Source organism: Arachis ipaensis, chromosome B10 (genome assembly GCF_059453495.1).
Source record: "Arachis ipaensis isolate K30076 ecotype BB chromosome B10, ASM5945349v1, whole genome shotgun sequence".
NCBI classification, from domain to species: Eukaryota; Viridiplantae; Streptophyta; class Magnoliopsida; order Fabales; family Fabaceae; genus Arachis; species Arachis ipaensis.
This window is the reverse complement of record NC_142435.1, coordinates 1,061,444-1,088,980: the sequence shown is the minus strand read 5'-3', so window position 1 is coordinate 1,088,980 and position 27,537 is coordinate 1,061,444. Positions and strand designations below refer to the sequence as shown.

Below are 27,537 nucleotides of genomic sequence, written 5' to 3'. Positions count from 1 at the left end.
TTACTGTAAAATACAATTGGTAGCTTCAAAGATTACAAAATTCATGTGAACATTAGCAATAATATAGTATTAACAGTAATTAATCGATTCAGCTCAATCTATTAACATGAACTAATAGTAATATATCTATTATTTTAATATCTGGTAAGAGACGAATTTGTTACTTGTTAATCATTTGTGGTGAGATTTTGGAATGCATAGAAGTTGGTGATGCAGAGTGTGAATGAGGAATTTCATCGAACAGGTAGGGGAGACAAACACGCATGAATCATCGTAAGTGCGGAAAGCTTAAAGAAAAAGAAAAAGCTCACTAACCTATGCAATATGCAGGTAAGAATATGCTTTGGAATTCGAATCTGATTGACGAATCGAAGATGAAGCTCATCACTGCGATGAACTCAACTCCCTGCACACGCGTTTCGGCGCTTTGCACTTTTTGACTCTCATAACTTAGCCTTAATCAATCAATCATCCCATTAAGATAAATTAATTAAGAACGATTGTGGTCATTTTTTCTAAATTTATTTGAGGTTTTGTATAATGGTTTAAATAACAATAAATATTAAATTAGCTTTATAAAATCAAAGTCCACAAAATCAAATAAAGAAGGCAGGATCTGATTCCAAGGACAAATTAGGATATACACAAAAATCAAAATGATTACTTATATAGTTATATGTTATAGTCTATATAAAGCTGAAAATATTTACAAAAAGATCCCTTCTGAAATGTTTTCTGAACTCATTTTGTCTCGTAAATTTAGTTGACATGCATTTCTGCATGTCTTTCACTCATTTTACGAGACAAAATGAGTATAAATTACATAGTTTCAAAGGCGGATCAGTTAGTTATGTACTTGATTTAAAAATAAGCTGGAGATTACTGACTGGAAATCTTTGGCTCCTTTTCTTTCTACATATTTTTTGCCAACTAATTAGGCCTCTTTTCAGTAAGTCTGTAATGTTAGAAGCTGATTTACATGGCCTTCTCCTCGCCTTGGCCGGTGCATTTTTACCTGCGCTTCTTGCGCAGCCATCTGTCGAGCGAGTAGTACGAGCCGTGGCGGCTTTAACTAGACTTCCTATGGTCTTAAGATCTTTGGTCACCTCGTGCCTTGACAAACAAGCAAGACTTGGTAGAGTCTCATTCTGGAAGTCCTTCCCCCTCCGGGGCCTATTCGACCGAGTCAGTGAGGTAGACCCTTCGCCTCCTTGCTTGGATTGGCCATTGCTCTTATAGAAGCAATCTAGGACTGTTGTCTCGGTCAAATTTAAAGTCATGAACTCAAAGTAATCAAAATCAGTAGGCAGATGCTGCTCCAAGTTAACCTCACTCTCTGAATGATCCACTATTGCAGAAACAATCCCAGAAAACCAGTGAAGAGGGCTACTCATGGAAGATTCTAATGGTGAACATGTTGTCATTTGGAGACCATTATGGACCGCCACCTCGAATATCGAAACCAAAGCCTCTGCTGCCATTCTGGCTTGCTCCTCTTGGGCTTCATCGGATTCTCCTCTTGGTGGAGAACTTTCCTTATTTTCTGGACTCGTAGGGGCCTGAAGATCGATATCCATTGGCGTATTCTCATCCTCATTCGTGCATGAATTCAGGTCAATGACGCGGATCAAGCATTCATGCATCGTCTTCTCATTCTCCAAGAACTTTTCACCAGCACGGACCTGTTCCCCCTTGTCAAGAATATGATTTACATGTGAATTTTTTGATATATTCAGAGTTTCTTCAACACACAGAATTTTGGAAGCATCAGTATTTCCATTAATGTCAAATGCAAGAGTGTTGCTTCTTACATGTGTTGAAGATTTACCCTCTTCATTGAGTTTTCCTTGGGGTGCCGGCTTTTCTTTAAGCCAAGGAAATCTTGAACACTCAAATTTATCTTCTTCCCTTGAATTATGAATGCTTTGAAATGCTGTTATTGTATCGGAATAACCAGGCATGGTATTCAGGTTTATGTTCTTGGGATTGAACACATCTTCAGAGACCTGAACACACTCCCTAAGCTCATGGCTAGCCGATGATGAACCATGGTTGTTGCAGCTGCTTAGATCATCAGTATCGATTGATAGTTGATTAAATGACTTGGCGCTAAAGCAAAAGCCGTTGCGGAGAAGATAGTTTTGCAAACATGCAAAAATGTTAACTTGCTCAAGTTTCTGACTCAATGATTCAACTGGAACAGATTGCCTGTCGGTATCACTAAATCCGGCTTGGGAATTCAAGACCCTGCCATTTTGCCCTGAAAAATGGCAAATTCATTATCACCATTTGTTCAAAAAATGCATTTATTATAACTTCAATTCAAACTTGAAGACAAATTCTCACCAGCAATATTACTTGAGGACATCGGTACGAGTTTCTTCCCTGGCTTTGGCATTGGATCATCTGAGGAATCTTCAAGATACTTTCTTTTGTTCAAATTCTGTATAGCATCATTGGGAAAATTATGCCAGCCTGATTTTCTTGCTCTTGATATATCACAAACAAGGGAGCTTCCATGATGAATTCTGGGCTGCAAATCATCAGACTCCGCACCCGTCTCTTCCTTGAGATTAAAAGGTACATTTAAGTCGGCTAAACCGTTACACACAACCTGAGAAGTTCCATTTAAAGTAAAAGCTGTACTCTTTTCACTTTCGGAAGAATCGCCTTCACTATCAATGTACTCTTCAGCTGGAAGTTGGAGATCCAAAATTTTGTTACCAACTTTTCTGTAAGTGGACTGTGATAATTCAGAATCTTTTAAGAGATCTTTGATTACAGTTGGAGTAGTTTCAGAAGCAGGACATCTTTGCCTGTTCTTTTCTTGTGCCAAAGCCATTAGTGACTCGATGCGTTCCACAATTAAAACAGATGATTGACCAGCCAACAAAGGCAAGTTTGATGAATAACACAGAGAGGAACTTGACCATTATGTCTCCAACCGTAAATTATGTTTACATAACTCGTTCCTTTTAACTTCATCCATCAATTCCCTCTGTTTCTGGTAAATTTGGTGCAGCTCATGAATCTGAATAAGGCAAAAATAAGAATACGATACATAAGAATAATAGTAAAAAAAAAAAAGTATTATAAGTATCAAGAAAAGTATGCATTATTTTGGATGTAATAAGAATGGAAATAGTATTAATAGTAAATTGTTCCTCTGATGGACTGGCTAAGATTCCTATTTTCTTGTCACCTTTTACGTTTGAATACATTACTTTAACAAATGTGATAGCATCTTTCTAAAACGTTTAATTCATTTACAAACAGTGAAGTAACTCAAAATCTACTTTATATGCTGCTTCTCTAGAAACTACATTTGAATCCTAAAAGAATGCATTGAATAATTCTCTGATAAAACAAGAAGCTGACATACTTGGTCCCTAAATATAGCATCATACTCGAGAATTGTCTGCTATAGAAGTCCCTTGTTTGATGAAGTCCATGAGCTTCCTTCGGCACCAAAGATGAGGCCCTTCATGGAGTAATGTCCCGGGAAATGGTCATTGTATTGCATATTTGCACCCATGCCCATTAATGCCATGAATGAAGATGCAGCAGTTTCAACTAAACAACAAGAACCTGAAATAAAAACCAAAATCATTCAATCTAATTATGCAGTATGTGTCCAGAAAGGAATGTGATATGATAAAAACTGAATTTTAGTTCTACATATAAAAGATGTGATGTGATTGCCTAACAAAATAAGACAAACACATACTGATTTGCATGAATGTCTTTGATATAAACAATAGATAGGAATGCCAAATAACCTTGCATGTGCATTTCAGTTTCAATATGAAGTTCACAAAGACCAGCTACTAATGGAGAACATAGCACAGCATAAACTACAGGAATTTTCTCAGCAATCAGAATGAGCATGGAAGTCTTAAGTACTATGCATGCACTAGTCTAGGTGATGGTCACTGATAACAAAAATGAAATTTTAAAAAGGAAAAAAAAAAAGAAGGAAAAAGAGGGAAGGTGAAGAATTTGGATAGAATTAGTCCTTATGCTAAAATGCCAGTCAGAATCAGATTCCAAAGACAAAATAGTATCAAATGCACCAAACTCAACATAAAGCCAAGAGAAATGAAGGAAAATAGAATAAAGTTTATGATATTACAAAGTTTATGAAAGAAGAATTCGTGAAACCTGAGAAACTGAAACTACAAAGACTGATCATCAGAAAAATGAAAATTTTGACCAAAAAACTATTGGTGAAAATGAACTCATCCCTGATGAGTGATGAAGGAAAACATGTTCAGTCCAAATTCCCAAAGTAATGGTGGAATTCAACCATTGTAAGAATGGAAACTTGCCACGTTACAGAAGAAGAAGAAGAAGAAGAATAGAGAGAGAGAACCATTAATGCAGCAAGAAGAAAATCAAAGCGACCCAGAAGAGCTGAGCAATCAAAAAGTGATCTTTTTCATTCTGAGATTCCATTGAAAAGCAAAAAGAAGTGTGTGTTTGGATCTGCAGTGCTGATGGGCCATTCTCAACGAAGATTTCAGAAAGAGAGAGAGAGTAAAGAGACACGCATCAAAATTTAGAGAATCCAAATCCTTATCTTTTATCATTAGACATTAGTTAAGAAAACAAAAGGAAAAAAAGTTTACTTTAAAACATTGTTTCATTAAAATGAATTTATTTCTTTACTTCGTTAACAAAAACAAGTAACCTATCCTATCATTAAAAAAAAAACGAAAAAGAATTTGGACTTTGTAAATTTTAGGGATTTAGTTATACTATTCAAGAGTTTGGGCTATGCAACATACATGGCAGTGTATTGGTATGACCCAATAAACAATGACATTAAGTCTGGACTACACATTCTAAAAGCGGATGCAGGAATCAATGAAATGCGAGAGAACAAGCTGAGGAATTCAACTACAAACAAGTTCTACATTTATTTCGATTACCCTGTTGATGAGCCACAGATTGTGGAAGAAGATGCTGCTGCAGAACAGGGGACGAAAGAATTTGATGATTCCGTTGATGTTGACAGTATCATGAGGGAGCTTCAGTCATCACCATCCACAGAAGGGGATGGAAATGGTAGTGGAGAGGATGAGTTGTATAAACCTCCTCCGAATGTCGCTGGAACTAGTTCTGATGATGACTCTTCTAGCTGTGATGAGGAGAATGATGGTATGAAGAAAAGAAGAACTCTGAAAGGAAAGGAGAAAGTGCTGCCAAAAAATAAGGTCACTGTCAAGGAAGGGCCAGGGACAGAGTCAAGTGGAAGCAAGAGAAGAGCTGGACCAAGGACTGCAAGTGGACCTGATAGCAAAGGTACCAGGCCAGCTGCCAAGCCCAAAGAAACTGGGCCTAGTGGGAAGCCCAAAAGAACCAGGCCTATTGCCAAGTCCAAAGAAAGTGGTCCTAATGTCAAGTTCCAAAGAACTGGTGCTTCTGTGCATGCTGAAGAAGATGTCCCATCTGTGCAGCCCAATGAGAGGCCTCCAATCGGCCTCTATGTGAATGAGGAGGGTCAGATGATGATGACCCTATTTATGAGTATGAATTTGAGGATCTTCACACACCAGTATCTTCAGAGGATGAGAGAGACAAGCATGAATTACCAGTGTTTAATGAGGAGTATGGGTTTGGAGAGGGGAGATTTGAGGTGGGTACCAAGTTTGCAACCATAGATGGCTTCAAAGAAGTTGTCAGAGATATGTTCATATCTGAAGGGAGGGAACTGTTGTGGATAAAAAATGATAAGGAAATAGTGAGAGTTGCCTGCAGGGGTGAAAGCTGTCCATGGCTGACACATCTATCCTACAACAAGACACTATTATGCTTCCAGGTTAAGAATTACAAGTCCGAGCACACATGCGCAAGAGATTTGGGTAGCAATGCTGCTGATCAACACTGGATCAGTAAGAAAGTGGAGAAGAGAATGGGAAGTCAACCTCATATGACAACTAATGAGGCAATTGATTTCCTCAGAAAAGAGTTTAACTTAGTGGTGCATCCGAAGATGGTATATAGGGCAGTGAAAGAAGCCAAGGAAAGGCTAGTAGGAAACGAAAAAGAACAGTATGAAAAGCTCAGGGACTATGGGATGGAGATAATCAAGAGTAATCCCGGGTCGACAGCAAGAATTGATGTGAAGCCTATCCCTCAGTCCCTCCCTGTCTTTAACAAGATATATATCTACTTCGAGGGCTGTAAGCAAGGCTTCAAGAGTGGATGTAGACCTTTCATCCATCTAGACGGAGCCTTTCTTAAGACATACCATGGAGGCCAGTTACTGTCAGCAGTGGCACAGGATGCCAACAACCAATTCTATGTAGTGGCATTTGCTGTTGTAAGATCTGAGACCAAGGAATCATGGAAATGGTTCCTCACACTACTTCAGGAAGATCTGGGTGATGCTTCCCAATTTGGTTGGAACTTTATGTCTGACCAGCAAAAGGTCAGACTCTTACTTTCATTTTTTTGGGTTTATTAGAGTAGCAGTTTATTGGTTATGCAAATGAAATGACAATATTATGTGTTTATTAGGGTAGCATGTAATGTGTTTATTTGTTGGTGTTTATTAGGATAGCATGTAATGTGTTTATTTGTTGGGTTTATTAGGGTTGCCTATAATGTGTTTCCAAAAATGTATTTGACTAGGGCCTTCTACCAACATTAAAAGAGGTAATGCCAAGGGCACATCATAGAAACTGTGTCATGCATATATGGAAGAACTTTATTAATCGGTTCAAAGACATGCACATTAGAGACATTGTGTGGGAATGTGCTAGGTATACAACTGAACCAGAATTCAAGGAGAAAATGAATAAGCTGAAGGGGATTAACAAGGCGGCATGGGAATATTTGATGAAATTTAAACCTGCCACTTGGGTTAAAGCATTTTTTAGTCATGGACTCAAGGTTGATAACCTGAGTAATAACATGTGCGAAGTTTTCAATACAAAGGTAGTGAAGTGCAGAGTTAAACCTGTGTTGACAATGTGTGAGGAGATTAGGTGCTATTTAATGAGGAGGGTGACCAAGCATATTAGATTGTAAGAACACCACAGTGGAAAGCTAGCACCAGTTCAGGAGAAAAGGTTGCAGATGAAGATAAAATCGAGCAATAGGTAGATTGCTGAGTGGGTGGGAAACAATGAAAGAAAAAGGTTTGAGGTTACCAGAAAGAAGACCAAAGATTATGTTTTCATGTTTTCAATGCTGGTTTACATGTAAGTTGCATTGGTTATGCAGGCATGCCATGCATACATGCTATTGCTGTAATCAGAAAGAGGCATGACCAGGTTGAGGATTATGTGCATTCCTGGTTGTGTATGGAGTCCATTCACAAGACATATGCACATTGCATCAAGCCCATTCCTAGTGAAGAATTCTGAACTGCCACTGACCAGCTGAGGCCTGCCACGCCACCTATCAAGCGGCCTATTGGGAGGCCAAATGTGCATAACTGCAACAAGGACCCTGCTGAGACTCATATTCAGGGGGACAAGCTGAAAAGAAGTTTTCAGCTTACATGTAGCAAGTGCAACGAGAAAGGGCATAACTATAAAACTTGTAAAGGAGTTCCAAGCAACCCCAACTAGAAATCAAAGAAGAAAAAACCCAAGAAGACAGTTGACAACTCACAAGTTCTGGTTCTGCTTTCCCTTTCATAATCAGCCCCTCAACCAGAGGTAAGCCAGCACCAATAATGCTTTAGGACCATTTTGTACTTTTTAAAATTAGTCAGTGATAAAAAATTGGTTACCTTAAGCACTAATTACCCCATTTGGTTACATTGATGTTACATATGGTCAAAATGAATCACAGAGTGAAAAATTGGCTGAACCTAGTGCTGGGAAAGCATCTGGGTCTGCATCAATTGCTGCACCATTTATGGGCCAACCATCTGCTCTAGCACAGACTCCATTTAGGCCTCCATCCCAGCTGCCAAGAGTGGACCAACCAAACTCCAATACTGCTGCCCCTAAATTCAGACCCAAGCAACCAATTGTTCGGCTCCCAACAAGTGCAAATCCACCACCACACATACAACAAACTCAAGGCAAAAGCACCAATACGGGACCCTCGCAGGAGACCTTGAAAGCAGCTAGTAGTACCACAAAGAGAATTCTCAAGCTTCAGAAGAAGTGAACACAGTTGCATGATTTCTGTTTTTTTTTTTTTTTTGCTAGTTGTTACCATGACTTAGACAATGCTTTATATCTTTCATATCTTGGCAAACTTGTTTACATGCCAACCAGATATTTTTATATTTTGTGGTTAACTCATGCTGTTTAGCTATGTTTTGGATTAAACCAGATATATTGTCATGTAACGTTTTGGTTACAATCTATCTAAAATTACTATCTTATATAATGCTTGCAATAATGTTTAGCTGTTCTAACTATGAAAAAAAAAAGGATTCAGTCCACTAATATACTTTTCATTAAAAATCCAGCAATGGCAATTTCCATTACAACCAATTCCATGTACATCAGTCATCTTTACACCTTCAAGATACATACAGCAACAACAACAACTACTACACCAATCACAGTAATATGCCACAAACTCATGTTTTTTTTTGCTTTCAATAGACAACAGCTTCCTCTCCAACTCTTCTATTTTTTTTCTCCATATCCTGATTTCGAAACAGCTGTTCTTCAACGTTTACTCCCTCAGCTTCATCCACAGCACCCAATGCTTCAGGCTCTACGGTTCTAATCTTTTTCAAATGTTCATCCAGCCAGCCAAAGTACCGGCAGTACGGTTCTTTAGCCTGGAAAAAAATTTCAGTGAATCACCCATTAACACCCAGTACAGTCTAATCCAACTATTGAAAAATCGGTCACTTACCTTGAAGAATGGACACCCGAGAAACACTCTATTAGGGTTACTAGTCGTTCTTGACTTGTACATAATGGCATAGACGCCGCAGTAGCACTTTGGCGCAACTCGATCTCGCTCATATCCTCCTGGCACAGCGCAAGAAGATCCCCCTCCAAGTCTTGTGCATGAAGAGCTCCCTTCACTCATCATGGACAATCGCAGCATCAACACCCATGTGTTCGTCCAAGGATTTCGATCAAATAGGACTCAGGCATGGAGACGACGTCGTTTTGAGTTAGAAGGATCGATTTGTCCGTCCAAATTTTGTTTCCCATCCAACTCAGTAACCTAAACGGACAGCTGAGATTCCCCCCAGCCACATCAGCCTTCTCCGGTACCGTTTTCCAACCCAACTCAACGGAGGGGTACAATTGTCCCAGATTTTACAAGGTGAGGGGGTTAAAGGTATTTTAAATCTTGAGGGACGAAAATGTCCAAATTTAAAAAGGTCAGGAACCAATTTGTCTTTTACTCTAAAGTTATTAATGTAAACTTACATCTTTACCATATAATTCACTTTAGTCGATAATAGCGATTTATTGAGGTCAAAATAATTTAAACTGAATTGTGAAATTGATTTCCAATATATAACTCTGGTTTAATATTATTACCATCATAACATCTTTTGGGCTAAACTTAAAATATTACAGAGGAAAAAAAAGAAGAGTCAATTCATAACATCGTGTCATTCGTGTGTGTACATGTTCGTGGGTTTCTAACTTCAGGCTCTTGAGCAGCCAAGTTTGTATTTTCGAGTGTTCATTCTTCCATTTAGAGCAAGAGCAAGCAGATCAAATTCCTCCACGTACCATAGTTCTGACACCTCTGCCTGAATTTGTTTGAAGGAGAAGTCAATGCACTTTAACACCATGGTTAAGGCTTATTGGCAAGAATAATAGGAGGATAAAACAGCAAAACTAAAATGGAAGTGCCAAAACAATTCCAATTAAGGTTTCAACTTGTACCTGTTGTTCTTATTCTTATTACTGCGCCAGAAAAATTACAAATGGTACAATAAAACCACAAACCTTGAATCCACGGATCTGACGGTTAAGTCGATTAACCAGATCATGAAAAAATTGGACACTGTCCGATGTTTCAGGCAGCTCCTGCATACAATAAAAATTGGAAGTAAATAATAGATTAAGAAACCTACCGCATAATAAATCAGATACATTTCCTCAACACTGCTCAGCAATGAAGAAATCATAATGCATAAGTAAATGCAACAAACTTGTAACTGCTACACCCCCATTTCAAGTTGTTTCATTACTTCTTGCTATATTTTCTGTCCTATTGCATCTTTATTTAGTTGTGTCTCAACACTACTTGACAGTTCACCATTCCTCAATTGAATTCCCAAGTTTAGAAAATATATACGCTGAAATCATATTATAAATGTGTGGGGAACAATCTATCCCGAAAGCTTAGTAACTGGGAAGACACGTGAATGACTACTGCTTAACCCGATATGAAGAGTATATATGTTCACATATTGTGTGCTAACAGCCTAACACTCAACTCTTTTATTTGTTTGCCAAAGAGAACAAAAAAATTATTTCAAAAAATGAAGACAACAAGGATTGAATTTTAGATTACGCACTCAAAAACTGAAGCAGTTGGGTAGAGGCACAATGAAAACTTTATATCTACAAAATGAATGCTAAAGCCCTATAGAGAGCAATTACACTTGTATGCAGAGTGAAATAAACTGATGCCAAATAGAAATTTATAGGGATCTTCTGAAGTAATAACTAATAACAAATTAGTAAGTAATAAAGACAACTTCTTAACTAATACATCAGAGACAATTATGAAAAAATCCAACTCCATTGCAAATACATTATATCATTAAAATTCACACTGACATATCTTAATGTAAAACTCAATAAAATTTGAAGAAATACTGTAGATACACATTACCGTAGGTGATGCTCTAGGGGGTCCCAAGAGCCTTGCAAATGATGTGTGAAGAATTGCAGCATCATACTGCAGTAAAAAATAATGCAAGATAATCAAGAACCATATCTTTGTGCAATTTTTCTGGCATACTTAATTTCTAATAACCAATTAACTTCAGAAAAACAAAAGGATTGGATCCCATACAAGAATCTATTACATCAGACAAGAACTCTAAACTGAGTATTCAAATTATGCTTACAAGCTGCTTCTGTGGTGCATGTGGAAGCACCTCCTTCAACTTTGCGCGAATAGTTATGGGGTCTGTCCCCGAGTTGACCTACAGAAAAACCACTAAATCATTAGCCTAGGCATATGACTTACTGATACTGTTTGCATTTCTAGTACTGATACAATTCTATATAAAGAATCAATTATAAATATGGTTTCTTTCTTCTTCTTCTTGTAGTTATTGATTTAAATTTTCTTGCATTACTGATTGATGCTCAGGTTGAGCGTTTCAACAATTACCAAAACAGGCAACAAATAATGTTAAAGTAAAAAAGAACTGACCCAAAAAAAAAAAAAAAAGGAAAGGGTTTATTTAAAAGCATGAACCATACAAGTACAAGTAAAACGTAAACATATGTATTTATCTAAAAATTAGAAAATTTAGATTTAACCACTTAAGTCCAAAATCTAATGACTTTCTACATTGGTCTACCTTCACCATTCTAAATTTAAACTTGACAGCACTCAGTATGAAAGAGGGACAAGGGTAAACAATGCAAGAGAGAGTAGTAGCACCAAGGAATAATTTCTCATTATTGCGATTTATAATCTATTCTTTTTGTGTTGTATTTGTATTTGTATGTATCAGTATTTTCGACTTGTATTTATATTTAAACCAGTATTTTCATGTTTTCTTTCCTAAAACACTTACCAAACACAACCTAGAAGAACATTGGTCAAGGACAAGGGTACAAATAAATGATCCTTTAGATTAGGCAAAGTAACCTGCCAGCAACCGAGGAGCACCCCAGTTGAAGTCAAAACCACTCTATCCAAAACAATTTTCAAAGGGCAGAGAGTCCTTGCAACAGCCTGAACAGAAGATGCTTCGGCTTCTATCTGCAATAAAAATTTATCACGAGGAGTTAGATTAGCAAACTGCCAAGAAGAAACAGAAACGCTTAAAATGAAATCATACCTCTTCTTTTGTGGCAGGAACAGGTTGAATATGGTGGGAGGCATGAAACATGCTAAAATGGTAGAGAGTAGAGTTCTGAAACCAGATTGCTAATGGACACACGCGTCAGAATGACAATAATAAAACAAACAACAAAGAGAAGAGGGTGCAGCAACTATCTTTAAACAAATAAACCAGAAGGTAATTTACCTTTATCAAAGTATGGATTAAAAGTATTTTTGACAGCCTCCCTGTATCATGCAAGTCTACATGAATATCAAATTACTTGGTAAAAAGTAGTAAAGAAAAAAAATAATTACTCAGCGGATAACATTAAAAAGGATGGTAATTAGAAAAGATGAAGCAATAAATGTATTGTCGCTGTGGAACTATGCAACGCTGAAAGAATAGGTCATAATATTACATCTTTCATTCTGCATCTACCTAGAAAAGTTTAGCAATAGTCCATTTTGAAGGTAAGATTTTATGATACACATAACATGTATATATATATATATATATATATATATATATATAAGTATCCATCTAGTAGGAATATCCTATGAATCCAAGAAATTTGTAGAGATTATTGATGCTTACGCGATAGGGAGAGAGAATTCGGGGCTCATGTACAACACATTAGCTCTGACAGGAGGATTTGCAGGCTGCATATGGAAATTAATGATGAGTAGGAGCGGAAATAAGAACAAGTAGTGTGCAGGAAAGAGAGGTTAAACCCTAACCTTGAGTAGAGGCGTTACAGATCCATGGTTAAGAGTGAAGATATCGGAAAGAGACAAGGACTGAGAGGTTTGACCGTGTTTGAGGAAAGCAGGTCCATGCTGATCGAGATCTCGCTCCATGTTGTGATACAAGTTGGATCTTCGGTCCCAGTTCAAAGTGGAAGAGGAAGAAGAAGAAGAAGAAGAAGAGTTGTTGAGGAGGAGCATGTGGAAGAGAGTGAAGAAGAGGAAGGCAGAGAAGAGCCAGATGAAAGAAACGGTTTTGGAATGAGTCCAGCAACTGAAATTGGCGCTCCTAACCATATTCTGTTTCTATCAAACACCTTCCTTTCCTTCACTTCAAACCACCACAGCTTCCAACGCAGAACAACCAATACACCTACTTGCAACTTCGAAGCCTATCGCGATTTACTCTTTTTTTTTTTTTAGTAAAAACTCAGGTTAAGTAGGCTTCAGTTGGCCTTGATACTTACCGTCATTAGATGAAAATTTAGTCGAATCAGTCAAATCATTTAAAGGTTTTCAGGTATCAACTTCATATGAAGTCCACTGCACCTGAATTTTCATTTTTTTTTTTTCAAAGTTATGATGAGACTCGAATCTGAGATCTTTAGATGAGAATAAAAAGATGGTGTCATTTGAGCGGTAGTTTTTTGGGCTTGTTGGAATTTATCTTACAATTTCATCTTCTGAAAATTTTATCCCAATATTTTATGGTGAAAATTCAATTATAATTAAACTGGTCTATGCATAAAATTTAGATAGTGTTTATTTTGAGATATTGAGATAGAAACTGAAAGATTGAGACTTAGTATTATATTTGTTGGTTTAGAGACTGGTACTAAAATTTCTGTTTCTGTCTCCAAAATTTCAGTATTTCAGTACCTCCAAAAAGTGGAGACACAAGGGACTAAAATTTGTAGCGATGGAGATTGAAACTTTAATAACATTTTATACCTAAAATACTTGGTGGAAACTCAGGTGCAGTCGACTTCACGTGAAGTTGATAGTTAAAAGCCGTTAGATGAAAATTTAGTCAAATCAATCAAATCATCTAACGGCTTTCAGCTATTAACTTCACGTGTAGTCGACTGCACCTGAATTTCCACCAAAATACTTTCATTTCAATTAATTAATTTCAATTTCTGTTTCCTACTTTACACCAAACAGAATACTGAAATTTATTTCAATCTCTGTCTCTTAGACTCAGTCTCTCAGTCTCAATCTTTTCGTCTCTGTCTCTTCACCAAACGCTACCTTATAATTGAGAATGGTTAGATGATAATTTAATCAAATTTATTAAATTATTTAATAATTTTTAACTATTAATTTCTTATAAAATTAACTATGCCTGAATTTCTATAAATATATGTATTATTTTATATATTTTAATATATATTTTATATTTGTATACTTAATATATATTATATAAAAATAGCTGATTTGGTGATTAACATTATTTTATATATATATATATACACGTGACATGCATGGATGTATTTTATAAAATGATTTTAGTATAAGATTTTTTTTATATTTTTCGTGTTGTATAGTATGAAATTATATTTTACAAAATTATTAATTAAAAATTTTTGAGAAGATCCGTTTGGGAAGTAGATTAACTAACAACTGTTGTTGTCTATTAATCAATCATCTCGTTATTAATAAGTTTTCAAGTAGTAATTAATTTACTATTTATATAATCACATGTTCTAACTTACAACGTATTTGTATTAGAATCTTCAGATTCAGCGTATTTTTCCTACTTTATAATACACTTATGTTCCTTGATTTTGAGTTTAACATGATCAATTAGTTTGTGGTTAAGAAATAATAATGAGTTCACAAATTATTACAAAGAAGAAAGAAAGAGAAGAAACAAAGTTTTACAAGGATTTAACTCCATTTACGAATTTAAAGGCTCCAATTCAAATAAAAATTGGAGAGCCAACCATGGAGAATTATGAGATGACACCACATCCAACTCAAAACTTTAAAGTGTCAAATTAATGGATCTCTTATCTTATAAACTCCTCACTCTTCTTTGTTTTTTTTATGTAGGACTAACTTCATGTACTTCTCACGCTTGCAACATTAACAAAAATGAGAAATTTAATGATTTTTTATTTTTAATTAACTATCTAAAGGTTCCAATCCTACTTAATTAAATTTACTTAATTATTCTTTATAATTAGCATGAAGCTCCAAATTGATCCCTAAATATTTTTGTATTAGACAAACTAGTTATTGACAAAAAATTTGACAACTGAATCCTTCTTTTCTTTTTTTTTTATTTACCAAAGATAGGAGACTCGAACCCGCAACCTCTTAATTGAGTATGGAGAGACTATACCATTTGAATTATTACTCATTGACAACTGAATCCTTTACCTTTTAAAAATAAATCATTTGCATTCAGGTTAATTATCACAAATGGGATTGGTTATTATGATTTAATTTATAATAGAAAAATTGCATATGAATTAGATGTAAGAAAAAAAAACTACATAAATATAGCGCACATATATATATATATATATGCTAGTATATCAATCATCATTTGTTTATTTGAAGTAGCTCATAGCAGCACACTAGCTAGTAGTGTAGCACATAATATAAGAAAACTTTCAAGTGCAAGTGATTTTCAATTGTTAATCTTAATTATAAAAAATATATATAATATATATAATTAAGATCAACGATTAAAATTTATTAAAACACCGATATACTTAAAAGCTTTTTCAGAATATATAGAAGTGACATGAAGTTTGCATTGGTTTTTGTATTAATTATTAGAGAAAAAGATAAATAGGTCTCTGACCTTTTGTCCTGCAAACATTTCTGTCTCTGACCATTGAAAAATACTTTTAAGTCTCCGACCTTTATAAAATTTGGACGGATCAGTCCCTCTTTCCAAATGCCTCCGTTAGGGACTGATCCGTCCAAATGCTTCCGTCAGAGACTGATTCGTCTAAATTTTGTGAAGGTCATGGACTTAAAAGTATTTTTGGATTAATTATTATTTAGTGGATATTTCTTGGCATTCTTGAGAATCTTAGAGAGAGCTGCTTGACCAAGATCCAAGCCACAAACATCAGCAAGCTGCACCAAATACAACAACACATCTGAGACTTCTTCTTCTAAGTGTTCCTTTTCTTCTGAGCTCCAATTTGGTAGCCCTTTTTCAACCTCTCCCTTCCATTGGAATATTTCAGATAGCTCCCCCACTTCCCCAACCTATGCATACATAAATTCATCATCATCATGAATTATGTAGTCCTATAATAATTAATTATGTTAGAAATAAGAGACTAAACAAGAGAAATGATTTGTGTATTATTGAGTGTATTCAAGTTGTCTATTCGAATTATCTAGAATAATACAATATAAAAGGGTATTTATAGGTACTAAGAGAATCATAATAATAAAGACGTAATCTCCTACAATAAATATTCAGATATACTAATTGATACTAATTGATCCTAATTATATTCTAACAAATTAAAGCTTAATTATTACTTACAAGAGCTAAAAGAAGATTTCTGGGGCTGTGATACTGAGCCCAGCCTCTGTCTTCAGCAAACTCAGCAAGCCTTCTGCTAAGTTCCTTAAGAGAAACATCTCTTGATGATGATCTTCTAGAGCATTCCATTATTTATGTATACCTACTACTTCCTCTTCTCTTCTCTTTTACCTCATCCTAATGCTATGCATGCACAATTTATAGACAACTTGAGAGTGCAAATGTAAGAAATATAAATAACAAATTCAATAATTTATTTTAAATAATAATTATAGATAATTGTAGGTAATATATGCACTAGCTACTAGTTGTTATAGTAGTGGAGGAGCAATTGATGGTGATGTGTTCCTTTGTGCAGGACAATAATGATGTGAAGTATGGCAAATATGTCTCAACTTTCTATCCATGACTTGAAATCACTACTCACAGACACATGAAAATTTTTAGCCGGAAATCTAGGCATCAAGTGGATTTCATAATCTGATTAATAAGAGCCTGTCCATAACTCTTTATTTGTAGAATCTAGCAATAATGCTACTGAATACTGATTTCCTTGTAAGAATCCAGCTCTTTTATTTAGTTGGTTTTATTTTATCAACATACATTTAAGTATTTAACACATTTAATTAAATCCAATATGCTTAACATTATTTTGATTCAATGGATATGTAATAACTAATTTTTTATTCTAAATACAATTCTACAACAAACATTTGATCCATGAAATTTGAGGTTGTGGAGGTTAAGAATGTATGTTTCATACTCGATAATTAGGGCTGCACATGGATCGGATAATATCCGCATATCCGCGGTAATTATCCGCATCCGATCCGAATTTTGCGGATATTATCCGATCCGCACTATGGTAGGATCGGATTGCGAATTTGGCAATGATATCCGCGGATCCGATCCGCAAATCCGCATATCCGCACATCACATATAAATAACATAGTTTAAGAAAATAAACCCTAATGTGATATGAATTTTAGTGTGTTGTTTTATGAATTTTATGATATCTTGTTTTTTATTTTTTATGTTGTACTTCGACTTAGAATAATTAAATTTAAATATTGTGTTTTTTTTTTGTTATTCAAGAGAACTTTTATTGATAAATTATAATATTTTAGAATTAAATATGCTTAAAGTGAAAAATGAAATTTTTTTTGTAAAAACAGCCAAATAGAATTTGAAAATATATTTTTTTAATTATGCGGATATATCAGATATCCGATCCAATGGATCAGATCGGATCCGGCCTGAAAAATTGCGGATATTATATCCAATCCGATCCGATGAGTGCAGTACGGATCGGATAGAATTTTAGGCTATATTCGATCCGTATGCAGCCCTATCGATAATGACATAGACTAAACAGCCTTTTTTTCAATTTTTTAACTCATATGCAGTTGTCTTTATATAAAGTTGTTAGTTGAGAACCGTTAGATGATTTGATATATTTGACCAAATTATTATGTAACGATCCTCGACTATCAACTCCTCACATGCCTTTTTCTTATAATTAATATATTTATTCTACGCATGGATTAAAATGGACCCTACAAATTCCTATAATGGGGAAGATATGCAAAACAAATCATCTCTAGCCTACCAAAAATTTGAAACATTGTGAAAGGAGTTGTCAAATTCTGCACTTCACAATGTGAATAATTGAATTGTTCTTTGGTTTCATCATGAAACAATATATAGCAATAGCCTTATAGGAATATTTAAGTAGAATGAAAATTTTTGTAGAGATTATATATTTTGATCATGACACAAATTAAAGCAGAGCAGCTAAAATTCAGGGTGTTACTGTTCATGTTTGTGCCTTTACATGTGAACATGCATGTAGCTAGCTTCAAAGCACTCATCAATCTGAGAACAACTTTGCTAAAAGAAAGAAAAGAAATATCCATTCAAAGCATTTGCATGTGCTATTGTTGGCCCATATATTGCACTTTGCACATATAATCAAGAGCCTTACAACAAAGATCAAGAAAGCATGCAATTATATTGTATTTAATGTGAAGGTTACGGATTCGAGTTGTGAAATGAGTCGTTAATATAATTATCAGGTTAGACTATCTATATTATATATTCCTTAGGTATAATTCTTTCTCCGACTCTGCGTTAATACGAGATGCTTGCGCGCTAGAATGTCTTTTTCTGATAATTAATCATTTTGTTTTTTGAAGTCATTCTTGTCATATTTTTAATGTAATTGAAAAAAGTGTTAAGTTTCTTGTAAATTGAGTAATATCTTTTATCTTTCCTCACAGTTTCTATATTCTCTTTGGTTAAATTAGACATATTTCTTAACTATTTTCTGTTTATATATGTAGCTAAATTGATTTATATTTTCATATTGCATAGAACAAAACTTTTAAGATAATTAGCATAAGTAAAAATGTTTCATGCTTATCTGAGTCTCTGTTAAAGAAAACTAATGATAGCATACTATTTCTAGATCATATTTGCATATAGTTGCTGCACATTAAATTGGTCCTATATGTCACCATTGTTTTTGTGATCATATTTCTTCATAAGATCAATGCATCTTTCTCTTTTAATTTGTTTTTTTCTTTCTCCATAGCATGCAGCTGCAAGATGTGCTTTCTACCTCGAAGATGTTGCTCGAATGAAAACTCATCAATGCACCATAATTTGCATAGTTCACACCATTTTTGTTGCTTATTTTGAAGCTGCACACCACCTTGCTGATCAAATTCCAACCTCTGTAATTGAGCCTTGTGCTTTTTACCTTGAAAGTGAAGCTTCAGCAACTCTTCATTCATACATGAAACTTTGCATATATCACACCATTGCCTCTCATAGCTTCTATTACTCTCACTTGTTCCATCTTTCTCGCCGGATTCGAGTTCTAGCAGCTTCTCCCTGTGCTTGTGGCCTATCAAATGCTGCTTGAGATTGAATGGACTTGAGCAAGATACTTGGCAGATTTTGCAGTACACACTATTATCTGCCTCTGCATTGACTAATGTTTTCTTTCTCTTGGTTCCAGAAAGGTGTTGACTCAAAGATAGCCTTGGAGTTGAACCTGGTAATGCTTGACTTGGTGATTTAACCTGAGAAACAAGTTTAAGATTCATAGATAGTAAATCTTATATATATGATGACAACTATGCAAAGCAACAGGTTTACTTAACTTCCTGTATTTCCCAAACAAAGTATTAACTAAGTAAATAGTCCAATTCATTTTTTATATGATGAAGATTTAGGTGGGGGTTGAATTTGGGAATAGAGGTATAGATGGCAGAGTTTGAGTAGAAGGAAAAATAGTCTTAAGCACCCTTCAAAGAGTTAGCAGTAGGTAGCATTTAGATTTTGTCTTAGGACAAAAAAGATGTAGATAGTGAGATAGTAGAGATCTGTTTCTCAAGTTCCTTCTTTTTGAAGGTACAAAATTTGTTTTAAAAATTGTCCTCAATACATATATTTTAAGTGTCTTTAGATTAGTATAAAAATTATCTTAAAAGTTGTCTTGCGAGTCAGACGATTTTAATTTTGTCTCCATCCTTTCTTAACACAATTTTTTTCGCGAACACTTGTCTCGTGACAGTAACCAAAACAAGGTTGGTTAAAGAACAGTAGTGTTAGGCTACTGGCCAAAGATAAAACAAGTTGAAGAAAAAAGAAAAAGGGGAAAAAGGAGAGTATTTTCTACTCTATAAGACCAGAAAGGAGAATCTAATTTGTCAAAAAGAATCAGCATTTAGAAAGCTAGAAAAATACAGTGGGAGACATGAGTAGACAGAAATGAAAAACAAAGAATAATAATTAAAAAGAATAAAAAGGATATTGATTGTGGAACAATATGATGTAAACAATGACAGGAAAAGATTATCATCATCACCTGTAAAGGAAAAACCTCCTTAGTGGAATTAGAATTTGGTGATCTCAAATGTGGTGCTGCCACCTTCTTCCTATGTGCCAGCTCTCTCTGGATTGCAATTTCCACTGCCATTGTATTCTCCTCTTTCCTGCACCTACCATCCATGATCTCAAATGAACTTTTTCCAATTCCTTGTGTCAATCTCATGATGAACCAAATTTGATAGTAAGAAATTCTAGGCACATAAAACTAATAAAACTGCATGAGTTAACTCAAGTAAATACTATATAGTTATTACTTGTAAATAATGTTATTTAGCATTAGCAATATAAATTACTCAATGAACCTGAACCTGGTTTCTATATCCACAACAAAGGTAAGTTCAAGAGACTCTCCATCTTATCTTATGAACAACTATGATAAAAGAAGTTGTTAACACTGTAAGAGTAAAAGTGGCAATTGACCAAATGATCCTTAGGCTTCAAATTTTGACAATGTGATAGGAGGGTATAATTGACAATGAACAATCTATCATTTTCAAGGTGAAAATAGTATGATAGTACCCTTTTGCAATGCCAATGATGTGTTAGAATTGCTTGTTTCTTCAGTATATGGCATGCTTATTCATATTACCAACTCACTTTTGCATATTTGTTGTAATTTCACAATAACTTTAGTGTATTTAAATTACTTATACTAGCTTTGGAATCAATGAGATGTTTATTTAGAGAACATAAAGAAGAATAAAATTAAGCAAATCTTAACATGCAACTAGTAATAGTACATAGCAGTAAAGGGTGAAGACTGAAGACTTTCTTAAGTTTCTTTTTATGTTATGGGCTTATGGCCAAGTTGTTGATCAATTAGGTTACCTCCACCCCCTCTTTTTTTTTATAGGGTGACAGTGATGGATTCTAGAACACACCACCATTCTGATCTTTAACAGCTTTTGTGCAAAGACCTCTGTGAAGGTTATTGTTTATCCTTTCTTCTCTTAAAGCTATAAAGAAGGCCTGCAAACACAAATTCCTTTGTTTTTTTCTTTCTTTGAAGATTCTAATACAATTTTAATACCATTCTTTTATTTGGACTGTGGAGTATTTACTACAAAGAAAATAATATATTAACTTAATATTGATATCGCCTAAAAAGGCTGACCATTCCATTAATTTGTTAATATATTTGTTGGGATAAAACCTACCTGATATACTTTTTAATTAATACAAGTGTTATCAGGCCTCAAAGTCATGAACTCATTTTTCTTCTCTATTTATAATTTAAATTGAATTAACTATGATTGGTGACAATGTTCTATTCATTCAACGTGAATCATAAATAGTTTTAAAGAAGGAAAATGTTATTAAAAAGAAGAGTGAAGTAGATGTTAGTACAGAAGAAGGAAAAATAAAATACTGTCATGAAGACAATGAACAGAAAATGCTCAGTATTCATTGAAAGTGTTAAAACTAAATCATAGTTACAAGCAATGACAAATCTGAGAGTTACAAAACAAAATTGAGCAACCTCTTCAACTTGAATGATGAAGTTTCTTTTTTACACAATAATCAACTGTGCATAACATATTTTATGTTTTGTTTTCCTTTCTATGTATACTGTATGGTAACTTAAACTATGCACATTTTTTTCCTATGACAAAATCACTAAACTTGCTAATCACAAGAGCTTTTAACTGTACTAGGACTAAACAAGGTGGCCATAACCTGATTCTCCACTAGGGTTATTGTTGTATATCTTGACCAACATGGCTAGGACCTCCTTCATGTTAGGCCTAGCTTGTGGTGACTCATTTGTGCACTTAACCCCAACTTGTAACAGCTCAAGCATCTCCTCTTCACCCTCCATGACCGAAACTGGCTCGGAATGGCTCAACCCCAGAACTCTCCTAGCCCATTCAACCAAGCACTCTTCACCACCATCCACTGCTCTTCTCCCAGTTGCAAGCTCCATAGTCAAAACCCCATAACTATACACATCACCCTTTGTTGTTGCTTGCATTGTTTGTCCATATTCCGGTGCAACGTACCCTACTGTTCCAGCCACCATTGTGCTAACATGAGAATCCTCAGCATCAACAAATCTTGCAAGTCCAAAGTCTGTGACTTTGGCATTACCATCATTGTCTAGTAACACATTGCTAGCCTTAACATCTCTATGAACAATTGAAGGGTAGCATTCATGGTGCAAATAGACCAATGCTCTTGCCACATCAATTGCCACTTCTAAGCGCCGCTTTGATGTTAATCTCACTTTGTCGGTGACTAGATCCTCCAAGCTTCCTCCTCCTATGTACTCATAAACAAGGATCTTCTGGGAACCATATAGGCACCAGCCATAGAGTGTAACAAGGTTTGGATGAGGCCAACCAAAACCATGGCCACTCAGAACCTCCATTTCGGCTCTGAACTCTTTCTCGCCCTCAATACCTTCCCTTTGAAGCTTCTTCACTGCCACTACTCTACCATCTGGAAACACTCCTTTGTACACTGTCCCAAATCCACCTTTTCCTATGACTCTATCCTCTTTGAAGTTCCCTGTTGCCAACAAGATATCAGCATGTGTGAAAACTGTCTTGTTCAAGTGGAATATCTTGACAGTATCCGAATTCCATGGTGATGAACCTGAACTTGTGGAATCATTATCCACCTTTTTAAGGTATCCTTGTTCCACCTTCGGAGTTTTCAGCAAGAAATAGACTATTAGGCAGATGAGTCCAAAGACCAACGTGGCCAGTGATAGAGAAAGACACATGAAAAATGGAGAAATTTTTGTGGACTTGGTCAGGCGTTTATGTTTGTGTGAAGAATTGCTGTTGTTAATGTAACTAGGGAGGCTCAAGAGGGGGTCACCCAAATATGAACTTTTGTCAAAAATCACAAATCCATTCTGTGGCACTTGACCAGATATGAAGGGGTTGTATGAGATGTTGAATGTGCTAAGCTCAACCAAGTTGAACAAACTTGAAGGAATTGGCCCTGAGAAATTGTTCCAAGACAAATCAAGATCCTGAAGAGACTTCATGTTGCTGATTTCGCCTGGAATTTCGCCTGACAAATTGTTTCTGGAGATGTTCAAGACTATAAGTGCCATGTTTGAAATGACTGATGGGAACTTCCCAGAGAATTTGTTATCCCCCAATTGCAGCATGCTGAAGTTCACCATGTTACCAATTTCTGCAGGTACTTCACCCCTGAGCTGGTTCCCACTTAATTGAATATAACCACCTATCTGTGATGATTTAGAGGAAGAATCATATGTCCATGTGGAGAAAACACCATAGCCTTTGAGAAGTTTGTACCAAAGGCTTCTACAATTCTTCCTTGTGAGAACAGTATACACAAACGTGTATGGAGGGTAATCAGCAGGTAACCATCTCCTCATTGCTGAGCATCCACTATTTCCAGAAATGATTTTGCCAATAGTATTTCTTCTGTTGAATTCAAATGTGGCCATTGCATTTCTTCCGATTCTGGCCAATTCTGAGGGCAAGCTTCCAGAGAGCTTGTTGTTTGCAAGATTCAACCATAACAAGCTAGAGCAATTTCCCAACTCTGGTGGGATTTCACCGGTTAACGAATTATCCGAAAGCATTAGCCATAGCAATGAACTCAATTTTCCAAGGGTTGGAGGGATTGAGCCATTGAAATTGTTGAAGGCAAGATCAAGTGCTTGAAGGTTGGTCAAATTTCCAAGTTCAGCTGGAATTGGTCCACTGAACTTGTTGTAGGTTAAGGTTAAGAAAGTGAGACCTGACAATTGAGAGATTTCAGGAGGTAATGGACCTGAAAAGTTGTTGAAGCTTAGATCTAATCGGCAAAGATTTGTCAATGAGAAAATTCCTGATGTGAGCAGTCCTCCAGTGTAGGAATTTGATTGAAGGAGAAGAAACTTAACTTGCCTGAGTTCCCCAAAAATCACTTGTACATCACCACCAAATCCGTTGTTGCTCACATCCAAGATGAACAACTTGGACAAGTTCAAAAGGGAATCTGGAATATCTCTTGAAAAAGTGTTGTTCCCCAAGAGCAATGATTCTAGTCCTGAGATCGATCCGAATTCTTTAGGAACCGTCCCATTAAAATAGTTGCTGGAAAGATCAAGAGTCACCAATTCTTTGCAGTTAGCAATCTCCTTAGGGGCCTCACCAACAAAACCATTCTCTGAAAGATCCAATTTTTCAAGGCTGCAATTTTCAGGAAAAGCATGAGAAGGAACAATCCCAGTGAGATAGTTTTCTGACACCGAAAACTGTCTGAGCCTTGCGAACCCAGTCCATATGCTTCCAGTAAGATTGTTGGTGCTCAAATCCAAGTACTGCAACCTGAGGCATTGGTCAAAGCATCCATCAATCCCACCAGTGAAGTGATTCTCTGAGACATTCAGTGTTACCAAACTCTCACAAATGGCAGGGAAATTCGATCGAATTTCCCCACGAATCCTGTTTGTAGACAAGTCCAGCATCTGCAACCTCGTCAAGCCTGTCAAATTCAGCTCCCCCTCAAGAATATTGTGGGAGAGGTTGAGGTACACAAGGTTCTGGCACTTCCTCAAGTCCTCAGGAATCATACCAATGAATGAATTTCCAGAGAGATCAAGGTGTGTGAGCTCAGTGAGCATAGAGAAGTTGCTGAACATCTCACCAGATATGGAACTTGAAGAGAGGTCTATGCTCACAACCCTCCATGAATCTGAACCATTGATGAGGCTGCAAGAGATTCCTGACCAATCACAATGATTTGAGTTGTTCCAGTTCATAAACCTTCCTGTCTCACCTACAGTTTGATTCTCTATGTAAGATTTCAGCTTCAGCATAATTTGCTTGTCTGTATCCATTGAACTCCCAGCAACCAATTTACCTAACACAAGAAAAGACAAAAACTTAGGAGACAGCATCAACCTAAGGAAAAACTAAACTACATAGGAAACCAACTGCTCATAGGATCTAAAGTTGATATACATGCTCTTATTGTTAATGAGGTTTGATTATATTAAGCTATACTATATTACAATATTGTGAGGTTCATCAATTCATCATCAATAAAATAAACCAATGATTATTTATTCATATAAAACAAAGCAAAAGGGGCTAAAGGGTGAGTTTTGAGATGGTACCTGGGAAGAAAAGGACCAAGAAACAGACTAACAGGAAGCCCCATGAATCTGCTTCCTTCTGTGACATTAATAAGGATCCTTCTTTTGTACTATTTTTACTTTTCTCTCTTAGGACAAAACTCAAACACTTGGTGGGGATTCCAAGGAAACAGATTTTTTTTATGTTGAGGAAATTGAAGCCACTGATATGGTGATGTTATTTTTTGTTGTTTTGGTGTGGAAACACTATGGTTTGTGTCTTCCCTTTCCATTTTTTCTTTGTGGTGATATCATGTTTAGGGGACTTATTTTTAAGGAACCATGGATTGCAATTGCTGCTGATGATGATGTTAATATTTATTAATAAATTAAAAAAGTGCTTATTGGTATTTTGTTTGTTGATGAATATGAATGTCAATATCACTTGTGTTTTCTGCTTTGCCTGGTATTTATTCAATGGTTTAATGTTTATTTAATTTAAGCGGTTCTGACACATTTTTTTAATTTCATCTATATTTATTCAATGTTATAAATTCATTTAGTTATTTTGCCTTTTATATTACTTGTAAGGCGGTAAATGTATACATAAAAATTGAACAATTATATTCAAGTTTGATAATTCGAATAATGAATAAGAATATAATCACATGGTAGATAGATTTTTCATAATCCAAAAGTCTATTACAAAATATTCTCAAATACTTATTTGTACCTTCCCAAAAAAAATTATAAGCCAATGACAAAATTCTAGGATTTTTTTTAAATAAAAAAATATTTTATTTATTAAAATAAATAATTTTAAAAATAATTACGAAAATACATAGCATGTCGTGTAAACAAGATAACTTTACACATATTTTATTTATACGGTAAACAAAATATATACGTATTACTTCGTTCTGTCTTATCTCGTTTACAATGTAAATGGAATAAGATAGAGATAATACTCAATTTGGTCCCTAAAGTTACACTCGAGTCTCAATTTAGTCTTTGAAATTTTAATTGCCTCAATTTAGTCCCCAAAGACTCTGTGACGGAAATCATTGTAGGGACTAACGTGATTAAAATTTGAAAAGTTTAGGAACTAAATTGAGGCAATTGAAACTTCAAAGACTAAATTGAGACTCAAGTGTAACTTTAGAGACCAAACTGAATATATATTACGTATTTTTGTAATTATTTTTAAAATTATTTATTTTAATAAATAAAATATTTTTTTATTTATTTAAAAAAATCCTAAAATTTTACACGAACTTATGTTATTACTGAAAAAGAATGTAAAAATTGGAGAAGGGAAATGGGAAGAGAGTGAGGATCACGGTGGAGCCGCCGTTGCTGACCGGTTGAGGGAAGAAGATTGGCGCGCACGGGTTTGAACTTTGACTATTATGATAAAGCATGTTTGTTTGTTAGCTTCGGGACACTAACCTAGTTATACACACGAAATTGCATACCTTATCCTATAACACCATTTTTTTATATTTTAATATTTTATATTACTTTGTGGAATTTAGGAGTCTGTACGGAAAATTCACTTCTTGTATCTTCTAACAATTTTCTAGCCATAATAATGTATAGGTGCTTCAAGATAGGGGTGTTATCGGTTCGGTTTGATTTGGTTTTGGATCAAAAACTAATCGAACCGATATGTTCGATTTCTACAGACATACAATCGTTTGGTTTGCTGATTTTATAAAAACCGAATTGAACCGAACCGAACTAACAGTGGTTTGGTTCGACCGGTTTTTTCGGTTTTTAATTTCTAATGAGAAGAATATGAATCATAATAATTAGAGGTCAATAAACTGAAATAATAAGAGTAAAACATTGAAATGGTTAGGGGTTGAGGATTTTTGTTGTTAGGTTAAAGGTTAAAATGGTTAAAACATTGAAATGTATGCATATCTTCGGTTCGGTTCGGTTCGATTTCTATCGAGCCAACCAAAAACCGAACCGAACCGATCGATTTTGTCAGAAAAACCAAAAAAACCGATTTTTTCGATTTTCAAATCGGTTGTTGTAATTTTCGATTCGATTTTGCGATAATTTTCAGTCCAGTTCGATAACTTACACCCCTACTTCAAGACTCCAGTTAATTAACATGCATGCTCATGGTCACCTCAATTTTCCAAATTTATTTTTGGAGGAATTCATTTATTTATTTTATTTACTTTTTTATAGTATGTCTAATATGATTTAGATTCTATAAAAGATATGACTTTCGAATTTATTACAAGCCGTTTTTTTCCAAAGATAGCAATAGCACTTTATCATTATTATTTAAAAATATTTTTATTATTTATATACTAAAATTAAATACTAATATAAAATATATATTAAAATATAAATATAT

At 35.2% G+C, this 27,537-nt stretch overlaps 4 protein-coding genes, 1 long non-coding RNA gene and 1 pseudogene across 6 annotated transcripts; 1 reads left to right on the top strand and 5 right to left on the bottom strand.

The window, feature by feature from the left end:
- Positions 1-641: 641 nt before the first annotated feature.
- LOC107623029 (uncharacterized) lies at positions 642-4,598 on the bottom strand. 2 transcript variants are annotated; one of them, XM_016325151.3, is made up of 4 exons: positions 4,373-4,598; positions 3,383-3,588; positions 2,347-3,031; positions 642-2,260 (listed from the first exon to the last, which is right to left on the bottom strand). In XM_016325151.3, the coding sequence occupies exons 3-4, from the start codon at positions 2,840-2,842 to the stop codon at positions 849-851; spliced, it is 1,908 nt and encodes a 635-aa protein (XP_016180637.1). In that variant the 5' UTR covers positions 2,843-3,031; positions 3,383-3,588; positions 4,373-4,598; the 3' UTR covers positions 642-848. The 2 variants fall into 2 exon arrangements, with proteins under 2 accessions (XP_016180637.1, XP_088358963.1); XM_088502837.1 differs by having other exon boundaries at positions 3,408-4,598.
- A 564-nt stretch (positions 4,599-5,162) lies between these two features.
- Positions 5,163-8,130, top strand: LOC148578923 (uncharacterized; annotated as a pseudogene).
- Positions 8,131-9,422: 1,292 nt separating this feature from the next.
- LOC107623480 (uncharacterized) lies at positions 9,423-13,125 on the bottom strand. The gene is made up of 9 exons (XM_016325757.3): positions 12,700-13,125; positions 12,557-12,621; positions 12,167-12,207; positions 11,978-12,066; positions 11,785-11,898; positions 11,030-11,107; positions 10,792-10,857; positions 9,897-9,977; positions 9,423-9,697 (listed from the first exon to the last, which is right to left on the bottom strand). The coding sequence occupies exons 1-9, from the start codon at positions 13,000-13,002 to the stop codon at positions 9,590-9,592; spliced, it is 945 nt and encodes a 314-aa protein (XP_016181243.2). The 5' UTR covers positions 13,003-13,125; the 3' UTR covers positions 9,423-9,589.
- Positions 13,126-15,456: 2,331 nt separating this feature from the next.
- Positions 15,457-16,471, bottom strand: LOC107623482 (uncharacterized). Its single transcript, XR_015906527.1, has 2 exons — positions 16,223-16,471; positions 15,457-15,936 (listed from the first exon to the last, which is right to left on the bottom strand). It is a non-coding gene; the product is annotated as an uncharacterized LOC107623482 (long non-coding RNA).
- A 2,291-nt stretch (positions 16,472-18,762) lies between these two features.
- LOC148578922 (uncharacterized) lies at positions 18,763-20,282 on the bottom strand. Its single transcript, XM_088506276.1, has 2 exons — positions 20,097-20,282; positions 18,763-19,308 (listed from the first exon to the last, which is right to left on the bottom strand). Exons 1-2 carry the CDS (start codon positions 20,280-20,282, stop codon positions 18,763-18,765), a joined length of 732 nt encoding a protein of 243 aa, XP_088362402.1.
- Positions 20,283-21,502: 1,220 nt separating this feature from the next.
- LOC107623454 (putative LRR receptor-like serine/threonine-protein kinase At1g74360) lies at positions 21,503-25,604 on the bottom strand. Its single transcript, XM_016325718.3, has 2 exons — positions 25,206-25,604; positions 21,503-24,949 (listed from the first exon to the last, which is right to left on the bottom strand). Exons 1-2 carry the CDS (start codon positions 25,270-25,272, stop codon positions 21,777-21,779), a joined length of 3,240 nt encoding a protein of 1,079 aa, XP_016181204.1. The 5' UTR covers positions 25,273-25,604; the 3' UTR covers positions 21,503-21,776.
- Positions 25,605-27,537: the final 1,933 nt, after the last annotated feature.